Here is a 10,780-nt window from a genome sequence, read left to right on the forward strand (position 1 = left end):
GCGTATCAGAATCACTGGCACGGGCGCGAGTCGACTCCGGACCATTACGAGTCGACTCCGACTGAGAACAGACAGACGGACAGAAGGGCACAACTTAAAACCTGTCAGCGAGTCGACTCCTGAAGTGCGCGAGTCGACTCCGATGTTTACCGAGTCGACTCCGGAGTAGTATGAGTCGACTCCAAGGAGTTACAGACAGAAAAGTCAGAGAGCGTTATTTCAACCCTGAGATTCGAGTCGACTCCTGTGGAACGCGAGTCGACTCCGATGGTTGGCAGGTCGACTCCAAAGAAAGCGAGAGTCGACACTCAGTGGTACACAAAAAAAAAGTCAGAGAGGAGTTTTTAGACTCTGAGATTCGAGTCGACTCCCGCAATACTCGAGTCGACTCCGAGACAGCGCGACACCAAAAAGGCAGAAGGCCATATTTCGGAGACTGAGAGGCGAGTCGACTCCCAGACAGCTCGAGTCGACCCCAAGGCAGCGCTACACCAAAAAGGCAGAAGGCTATGTTTCGGAAACTGAGAGCCGAGTCGACTCCAGAACAGTCCGAGTCGACTCCAAGACTGGACGAGCCAAAAGACAGAAGATCGGGAGTTCGGGCTCTGAGCGCCGAGTCGACTCCCAGGATTGTCGAGTCGACTCGAGTGGGCCAAGTTGAAAATTGGCTCCATGGACTTCATGGGATGGGCGACTCCGAAAATGCCAAGTCAGCTCCAGAAGTTGGCGAGTCGACTCCGGGTCAAGACGAGTCGACTCCCAGTCGAAGAAGCTACTTTAATTCAAATCCGGAACAGTTGCCGAGTCGACTCCAGAAAAGCATGAGTCGACTCCCGCTACAGCCGAGTCGACTCCTGATCGCGCGAGTCGACTCCGACCCCAACAGACACATTGTCAGGTTGTGCAGAGTGTGCAGAACGGGCAGAAAAAGGTGTCTAACGGCTAGTTTCCATGGGGGATGGCTTAAATAGCCACAGAGGACTGTAGCAAGGCAGAGAACAACCATTCCATTCAAAGAAATCAAGCATTCATTCCCTGGAAGTGGTTTTTCAACGAAAAGAGGGAAGAGCGCCATAACTCCATCCTACTACCTCTTCCCAAACATTGAAAGAGATCTCCTCCTGCATTCAAGTCGACCAGACATTCAAGAGGAGACCCGAAGTTCAAGAAGCCCTACTCTACTCCAACTCAAAAGTGTTTGAGGGCTCTAAACTTCTCTCCAGTTTATATTGTAGCAAATCTGCTTTTTAAGAAGCTCAGTTTTTCTGTTTGTTTCTTATTCTTTCCATATTGTCTTTGTTTGGTTCAATCGGGGGATTGAATCAAGTGTGTAGAGGTTGGTTGGTGAGCCGAGGGTAAAACCAACGTGTAAGGGTTCGATTGTGATCCCGGGAAAACAATCGGGGCGGTTCTAGTCGGTGAGCCAGGGAAAACCGACCGAGTTCGTTGTGAGCTCGTAAAACAACAAGTTTGGTTGTGAGCTTGTAAAACAACCGGCTGTAATCCAAGGGGTTATAGTGAATTCCCAAGGGCGACTTGGGGAGTGGACGTAGGAGCAAGGGTTAGCTCCGAACCACTATAAAATCCTTGTGTTTGTGATTGTTTGTCTCTTTCTTTTACTCTCATTTCATTCACAACACACAGCAATCAATTAGTCATCTTGGTAAAGCATTAATTAGTCATCCACAATGTTTTAATTGCAAAATTATTTTAAAACCCAATTCACCCCCCCTCTTGGGTTGTCTATCTGGGCAACATGATTAATACAATAATTAAGAGTATGTTACAAGTTAATTCGATACATCATTAATAAGTCTGTCACTCTCGATACATTAGTATAATGAGATTAAGATGTATTTCAATGATTATTAATGAGATAAAATTTGTGATAGGAAAGGGATAGTGAATTCTAAACCATTAAGGATTTTTTCCATTCTGGTCGGTTGCTGAAATCTAAAAAAAACCTTAATCACGGCAAAGTTTCAAGTGAAACATACTCTTAAGTGGACAATAGTAATTTTCATTGTTTGGAGTATGTAGCACTACCATGACATATATTCAAAATTGTTTAAAGGTTATTTCATTGATTATATGGATGAATCTAACCTTAAGTTGCAGCAAAGTGTGGATTGAGTCGACCCCAAGATTGATTGAGTCGACCCCGGCACATCAAGAAACCATCTGGCACACTTCTGCAAAAATGGCACGGATGAACAGTACTTGGGTCGACCCAAGAAAAGGATGAGTCGACCCAATCCTCAAGCCTCAAGAAAACAGTTCTCTGGAAATCCTGAGAGGGTCGACCCAAATGAAACTTGAGTCGACCCAAACTTGAGTCGACCCCAAGTTAACATGAGTCGACCCAAAGGCAATGACATTCAAAAATAGGTTCTCTGGAAACCTTGAGAAGGTCGACCCAAGTGGAAGTTGAGTCGACCCAACTGAACCTTGAGTCGACCCAAAAAGGTGTTGAGTCGACCCAAGTGAAGGAAGGCTGAAATGCAAGGTTCTGTGGTTCTGAGAGGGTCGACCCCAGTAAAAGTTGAGTCGACCCAAGTGAAAGTTGGGTCGACCCCAGTAAAAGTTGAGTCGACCCAAGCACGGGCAGAAGCATAATGGCTAGTTCTGCAGAAGTACTTTTTGACCTTCCAACAGTGAGTAACGGCTAGTTTTTGAATTCTAACCATTGGGGCTTGTCCAATGGATGAAGGAAACTATTTAAAGTGACACTATTCATCAGAGAAAACATCCTTTTGCAAAATATCAAAGCTTACACAAGAAAGACGAGTGCCCTAATCTTCTTCATCCAAGTGCTTCATTCAAGAGTCAAAAAGAAAGTGGTTGAGCAGACTCCAAGAGATATTAAAAGCTCCATCCACCCTTGAAGAGTGAAGCAATCTTGACAAAGAAGAGAGAAGTCTCATCAAGCGATAACTATTCTCTAAACTCTTCTTTGTGGCTTATAAATGTTATATTTGCTCATCTAGGAGCTTCAACTTTCTTCTTTCTTTTTATTAATCACTTTGTAAAGGTTTGTTGGTGAGCCCGCAAAACCAACGGTGTAGGTTTATTGGTGAACCCGTAAAACCAATTGTGAAGGTTCGTTGGTGAGCCCGTAAAACCAACATAAGTTTTTGGTGATCCCGGAAAACCAAAGTGTAAAGATTTTTGGATTGTGAGCTCGGAAAACAATCCAACTATAATCCGCGGGATTATAGTAAATTCCCAAGGGGTCGCTTGGGGAGTGGACGTAGGTGCTTAGGAGAGCACCGAACCACTATACTTCTTGTGTGTTTGTAGTGTGCATTGTTCTAATTTCACTCACTCATCAATTGACTAAAGTAAGATAGTAAAAATTAAGAGAAACCAATTCACCCCCCCCCCCTCTTGGCTTGTCACCTTGGGCAACACAGTGTCTCCACACTCCTTGGTTAAGAGGACAACCAACGTATATGTCACACAACGACCTAATCTCGATAATGTTGTCGTCCTAGTAACAACATATCATTTGGTCGCGAACAAGTTTAAGGACTCAAAGATAAATCCTCCTTTATCATAACATAAGTTCTAAGGACTTCATCATATAAGAGTTCATTTGAAGATGAAATGATAAATAATGCCAAATAATATTTTATTAATTTGTCAGTTCATTTACAAAATTTAATCATCAATATGCTGACGATTGACATTTAGGATATAATTTTCAACAACTGGGACTATAAAAACCCTCAATAGATAATATTGAGGGAACTTTTCGCTGGACCTACTAAGCTCCACTCTAACTTGATCGTCGGAGGGCCCGGTGGCTTTGTGCAGGTACCCCGGTCGGTCGCGGGAGGTGGCTCCCCTTTGTCGTCCTCCGCACTCCGACAGCTCCTTCGACTCCTCCAGCGTGGTCACCCTCGGGCCAGATTTGAACCACAACACATACATTAGATAGCTTACGCATTATATTTTTAGCAAATCATTTCTCAGCATTGATTATTTCATCTGATTTGCAATATAAAGGTGATTATTTGACAGGCTTCCCTGATCAAAAAATAGTTTAAAATTTTATTTTTTGAAAATTTCCCCTCCAAAAATTTGTACCACCAAAAAAATAAAATAATTTTGTTAACTTTGATGTGGACAACACCGATCATCATAACATCGTATAACCACTTATTCTTCTATAATTTTTCATCATAATGCTGTTATAATGACCATTACAATTATTGGTTTAATATTTAAAACTCGAAACTGGCACAAAAAGTGGTGGCTATTGACAGATTCAGTGAAGCTTCCCTATAATAGAATAATACTGTTATTCAAAACCTTACTTACGCACGAAAACTTGTCATAAACAATCACGTCATGGCAGGCGAAGGAAGTCAATAGGTTATCTTCATGAACTCCTAAGAACTAGATAATGAAATACAAGACTGCCGTCATTAATCCCTTAAGATAAACAGCTGTCAGTGATGTATTCGGTAGATTCCCAATAGCTAGGGGAAGGTAATGATATTTCAAAACCGTGAGAGAAACTTTAAATTTGAGAGAGAGAGAGAGAGAGAGTTTGTGTGTGTGTGTGTGTGTTGTAATTGCGTGCCCATCCCAGCGTTTTATCTGATAAAATAAACAGCAGTCATTGTTTTTGCTCAAGTTGATGGATCGGAACATAGTGAAGAGAGAATCTGGTCGTCTGGCAGACCACGGTAAAGCCCATGTCCTTTTGCAAGAACCTATATAATTTAAAATGCCAGAATGCGCTCCGTCGAGAAAGCATCAGCAGGTACTACAGACACTAAACGGGGCAGCAACCAGCAGAAAAAAGGCAAGCAGTACAGTATCTAGTTGCATGTGACCCCCTTCACTAACTCCCAACAGCAAATGTTCCGTCTGGTGGCGCACCCCCAAGCATGGCCACCGTGGCAACACGTTGTGCCCCTCAGGGCCGCCGGGATGCGATCTCCACAGTTCAGGAAGTGGTGCCAGACTCAAAAAAGCATTGAGCTGGAGGCGTGGCCCCAAATTTGTTCCTAATAACATCACTCATATTGGTTACTGATTGGAGGATACGGGTACGCCAACTGATCATACTGGTGGAATTTTTACCGTGGAAGCATCAAGTCCACTTTGCCTAAATCTAAATTTTTACACTGTTCCGCCTTGGATTGGATGTGTCATCAATGCCATACTAGACTTAGGAGGGCAGGTGTTCTCAAACTGCAGAGAGCCACTTCAGAAAATGCTAGCAGCAGGGGGTACTCTGGTTAGCTCCGCATAGACGAAATGGATGCTTTTTCTATCTTCTTTTTTTTTTCCTTTTTCTCGATAATTTTTGACAAATCAGTTACCTTATGATGTGGAAGGAATGCAGGGAGACTTCAACATTGTTTACCACCGAACTTAGAAAACCTGCACATGGCGTCATTCAAAACTACAATAATTTCTATGCAATTTTCAAAGCCAACATCCATTACCCGTGTGGGGACTCCTATCAAGTATGATATATAACAATATCTTCAAATTATCAATAATTTCTTAAACTATTCAAATCTATTTTTTTTGGTTTCTCTCAAAACATGTATCTATTCTTTGGGGGAATGATTTGCTGAATTAATCTGCAAAAAGGAAGTAATTTAACAATTATTCAAATATTTTTGAATTTTCAGAAATTCAGTGATCTACTTCCTAGTAGTTCAAAAAGCCTTTATAAATATGAACTAATGATAGTATTTGATGTAGTTAAACTGTAGTTTTGCTATTGTTTGACATTTATTTTCATGTGAAAATAAAAATATAAACATTTTATTTTTTACATTGATTTGTTATTTTTTGTTGAATTTTTATTCTTTGATATGATTATTTTTGAACTTTTCCTATTTTCACCTCTAAACAAATTGTTCTGGAGAGCTGAACTTCTCACCATGCTGTTGAGAACTCTTTTCCTTTTTGCTTCACTTTATAATCAGGTCAAGAAGAATCGGCGAACTATGCTTGGATAGATGTAAGCGTGCCAGAGAAGTTGGGGGAAAAAAAAAAAGACAAATGTTACTCTGGTGTCAGTTTGACAATTACGTGTCATATACGTCATTTTGATTTTTCTTTATTATATTGGAACCAAGCAGACAGAAGTCATGTGAACACGACTAAGCCTTTCCTGTTTTTTCACTAGGCAGAACGACTAACCTTGCTGTTTGTTGGAACGTTTTTCTCCCATATTTCAACACCTCTATTGTTTGATATGGAGAAAAAATATGTAATACTAGTTCCTATGGCTATTGCCGCCAATTATGGTGGTCTTTAGATTCAGTTTTTTCTTCAGTAACTTTTCAATATATTCTTGGAACAAACTTATATTAGTTCCTAACACAATCTTAAAGACCTATGAGATCCATTGTGATATAAAGTTTCTGTGTATACCTAATGCGTGGCGATCGTAGCCTCTATGGATCAATTTATTTTGGTAGGTTCTTCTGGATCATTTCAATTTCAAAACATATTCTGGATTACTGTAACACCACAAGCAAATAGTAATACTTTATCCTTGCTCGTGCCCTCGCTTTCCTGGCCTACGACCTTTTCCCCCCTCTATCACTTCCCGTGCCATGTCTTATTATGCAACGAGTCTGTCCACGTTATTTTGGATGCGTCGCTTCTGTCTCCTCCCACCCTCTCCTTCCCACCCCTCTCATTAGCCGACGGAGTCCCAACAGTCCCCAAGAACGTGACTCCCCTCCCCCTCGCGTCCTCCTTTTTGGTGCTTTCTATCTGTCCTCCCCTCCCTTCCCCTCCCCTTCCTCCCAATTCCATGGCTTAGATCATGATGAAGAAAAGAAGACAGGGATAGTTTCAGCCTCTTCTCTCTGCCCAGAGATAATATCTAGCCTTCTTTCATAGGAGAAAGAGAGGAGAGGAGAGGAGAGATGAGTATGGTGGCTAAGTTGCTTCTTCTTGTTGTTGTGTCGTCAGTGTTCATTTGTTTAGTTCCGGTCTCCGCCGATGGCGACCTCCCCACGCCGCTGAACGACGAGGTGTTAGGCCTCATCGTGTTCAAGTCCGCCTTGGAGGACCCCACGGCGGCGCTGGCCTCATGGAGCGAGACCGACGCCACCGCCTGCGGCTGGGCCCACGTCGAGTGTGACCCGGCCACTTCCCACGTCCTCCGCCTCTACCTCGACTCCCTCTCCCTCTCCGGTCCCCTCCCCCGCGGCCTCGACCGCCTCCCTTACCTCGAATCCCTCTCCATCTCCAACAACAACCTCTCCGGCCTCCTCCCCGCCGGCCTCTCCCTCCTCCCCCGCCTCCACTCCCTCGACCTCAGCCGCAACGCCTTCTCCGGCCGCTTACCACAAGATCTCGGCAACATCACCAACCTCCGCTCCCTCGACCTCTCTTCCAACTCCCTCTCCGGCCCCATCCCCGACTCCCTCTTCTCCGCCGCCACCTGCTCCTCCCTCCGCTACCTCTCCCTCGCCGAGAACCGCCTCGAAGGCCCCATCCCCTCCACGCTCTCTCGCTGCTTCTTCCTCCTGCACCTCAACCTCTCCGACAACCAGCTCTCCGGCTCCCCCCCTTCCGTGCTCTGGTCTCTCTCCCGGCTCCGAGCCCTCGACCTCTCGCGCAACTACTTCTCCGGGTCCCTCCATGAGGCCGTCGCCAATCTCCACAACCTCAAGAACCTCGATCTGAGCTCAAACTACTTCTCCGGGCCGATCCCAGTCGGCATCGGCCTCTGCCCGCACTTGACCAGCCTAGACATGAGCCACAATTCCTTCGACGCTCCTCTCCCAGATTCCATCAAATGGCTTGCCTCTCTGACTTTCCTCAGCTTGTCGAACAATCAGCTCTCTGGCGATCTCCCGGCCTGGATCGGCAACATGACCGCCCTCCAGCACTTGGACTTATCCAGCAACCAGCTCACTGGAAGCCTACCTGCCTCGCTCGACCACCTGAAAGAACTGAATTATCTGAGTTTCGCAGATAACATGCTCGCCGGACCAATACCGGATTCTGCAGCGGAGTGCACGAAGCTCAGCCAGCTCTGGCTGAAGAAGAACAGGCTCAGTGGGAGCATCCCGCAGGCTCTGTTCGATCTCGGGCTGGAGGTGCTCGACCTGTCGTCGAACGAGCTCACAGGCATCATTCCTCCTGGCTCAGCCCGCATGTCAGAGACTCTCCACTCGCTCGACCTGTCGGACAACCGGCTGTCGGGGACCATTCCCCCGGAGATGGCTCTTTACTTCAATTTGAGGTACTTGAACCTCTCATGGAATGATCTCCGGACCCAGCTGCCGCCGGAGCTTGGATACTTCCACAACCTAACGGTGCTAGATCTTCGCAGCAGCGCATTGTATGGGCCAGTCCCTGGGGAATTGTGCGACTCCGGCGGCCTCGCCGTCCTTCAGTTGGATAGCAATTCTCTCAGCGGCCCGATCCCCGAGGAGATCGGAAACTGTTCCTCCCTCTACTTACTGTAAGTGCTCGTGTATATTGCACTCTCCAATGCTTGATCCTTGACTCCATTTTTCTTCATTTTATCCGCCTAAAAACATGTGTTCGTAGATGAGGAAGTGAAATAGAATTATAAATCGATTTTTGGTATGAATATAGGAGCTTGTCCCACAATAGCTTGAACAGTTCGATTCCGGCATCCATGGCGCGGCTCAAGAAGCTTGAGATCCTCAATTTGGAGTTCAACAACTTGAGCGGCGAGATACCGCAGCTGCTCGGCGGCCTGGACAACCTGCTGGCAGTGAACATATCTCACAATCGGCTCATCGGCCGGCTTCCAACAGGAGGGGTATTCCAGAGCCTAGACCAGAGCGCACTGCAAGGGAACCTTGGCCTCTGCACCCCCCTTGTCACGGAGCCGTGTAAGATGAATGTTCCGAAGCCATTAGTTCTCGACCCGAATGCTTATCCCCATGGCAATGGAGGCACTTTGGTCACGGTGGCGACCCCGGTGATACCCAGGCACAAGAAGTTCCTCAGTGTTTCAGCAATTGTTGCAATATCTGCTGCTCTTGTTATAGTTCTTGGGGTTCTAGTGGTCACCCTGCTCAACATATCAGCTCGGAGGAGGATCGGGCTCTTGGAGAATGCCTTGGAGAGCATTTGTTCAAGCTCGACAAGATCGGGGAGCCCTGCTGTGGGAAAGATGGTGCTGTTTGGCCCTCGAAGCAATCTGAGATCAGAGGATTTGTTTGGTGGAGCTGAGTCTCTACTGAGCAAAGCTTCTGAGATAGGGAGGGGAGTGTTCGGGACTGTGTACAAGGCATCAGTAGGGGAGGGGAGAATCATGGCCATCAAGAAGCTACTGACCTCTAACATAATTCAGTACCACGACGACTTCGATCGCGAGGTCCGGATACTGGGGAAGGCGAGGCACCCAAATGTGATGCCACTGAAAGGCTACTACTGGACTCCTCAATTGCAGCTCCTGATCTCAGACTATGCCCCCCATGGATGTCTACACTCAAGACTTCATGAGAATTCTGGATCAATGCCCCCTCTCTCATGGGCTGATCGCTTCAATATTGCGCTGGGGACGGCAAAGGGACTTGCTTACTTGCACCAGTCATTCCGCCCTCCTATCATACACTACAACATAAAGCCGAGCAACATCCTCCTGGATGAGAGTTGCAGTCCAAGGATATCAGACTTTGGGCTTGCAAGGCTGCTGCCAAAGCTTGACAATCACATTATAAGTAGCCGGTTTCAGAGTGCCATGGGCTACATGGCACCAGAGCTTGCATGCCAGAGCTTGAGAATTAACGAAAAGTGCGATGTATATGGCTTCGGGGTACTAATTCTGGAGCTCGTGACAGGGAGGAAGCCGGTGCAGTATGGAGACGACGATGTTGTGATACTGATCGATCAAGTGAGAGTTCTTTTAGAGCAGGGTAATGTGTTGGACTGCGTGGATTCGAGAATGGGGGAGTTCCCAGAGGAGGAGGTCCTGCCGGTGCTGAAGCTAGGTTTGGTGTGCACGTCACAAATACCTTCAAGTAGGCCATCCATGGCCGAGGTGGTGCAGATACTGCAGGTCATCAAGACACCAGTTATAGAGAGAATGGAGGCCTTCTAGTAGACTTGGCACATCCTGCTCTTTCTTTTCTTCTAATGTACGAACGATTTCTTATTCCCTTCGCTTGTGTTTGTGGTGGGGAGCTAAAACATGGTGTCTTTTTGTGTTGTGTGGATGCATGGATGTAGTTCTTATTTTGCAGCTTCAATCAATGCAACTTCTCATTAATTTCTTTTCACGAGGCTTGCCTGATCTTGTGACATAAATTTAGATCAAATGCTGACCATGAACCTCAACTGGTTTTGTTGCAATTCAATCCTTAAGGGCTTGGCTCGGTGGCTGGTATTGTATTTTTGTTTCTCTACAGTTTATTGAAATTTTTGCATGAGATTGATGTGGGAGAGAGCATTGGCCAAAATTCCACTGTACCTTCCATCCATTTCCATTCGTTTTTGAAAACAATAAATCTCGGCTTCCAAAGCTTTGGAAGATTTCCACTCAAAGAAATTGGATTCAAGTTCTCGGCCTCTATATGGGTCCTTCATACCTAGTCTTAACCCTACATACCAATGCTACTAGTTCATGGGATAGTCAAGTCCTGCTTAGGCTTGGCCAGTCCGACAGAAGACCAGCCAAGGATGAAAATCCTAGCCCAAGCTTGGCTAGATCAAATGTTGCACGTCCGACCTGACCGGTAGTGAGCCAAGTCAATCATGGAAAAAAATTCTAGCCCAGGATAGGTTGAATTGAAAGTGGCATATTCGATCT

General features: G+C 45.8%; 1 protein-coding gene across 1 annotated transcript; it reads left to right on the forward strand.

Moving 5' to 3' along the window:
• The first annotated feature begins 6,628 nt into the window (after window positions 1-6,628).
• On the forward strand, window positions 6,629-10,250 carry LOC103697014 (probably inactive leucine-rich repeat receptor-like protein kinase At3g28040). Its single transcript, XM_008778776.4, has 2 exons — window positions 6,629-8,458; window positions 8,596-10,250. The coding sequence occupies exons 1-2, from the start codon at window positions 6,909-6,911 to the stop codon at window positions 10,070-10,072; spliced, it is 3,027 nt and encodes a 1,008-aa protein (XP_008776998.4). The 5' UTR covers window positions 6,629-6,908; the 3' UTR covers window positions 10,073-10,250.
• Window positions 10,251-10,780: the final 530 nt, after the last annotated feature.

Source organism: Phoenix dactylifera, unplaced genomic scaffold (genome assembly GCF_009389715.1).
Source record: "Phoenix dactylifera cultivar Barhee BC4 unplaced genomic scaffold, palm_55x_up_171113_PBpolish2nd_filt_p 000218F, whole genome shotgun sequence".
NCBI classification, from domain to species: domain Eukaryota; kingdom Viridiplantae; phylum Streptophyta; class Magnoliopsida; order Arecales; family Arecaceae; genus Phoenix; species Phoenix dactylifera.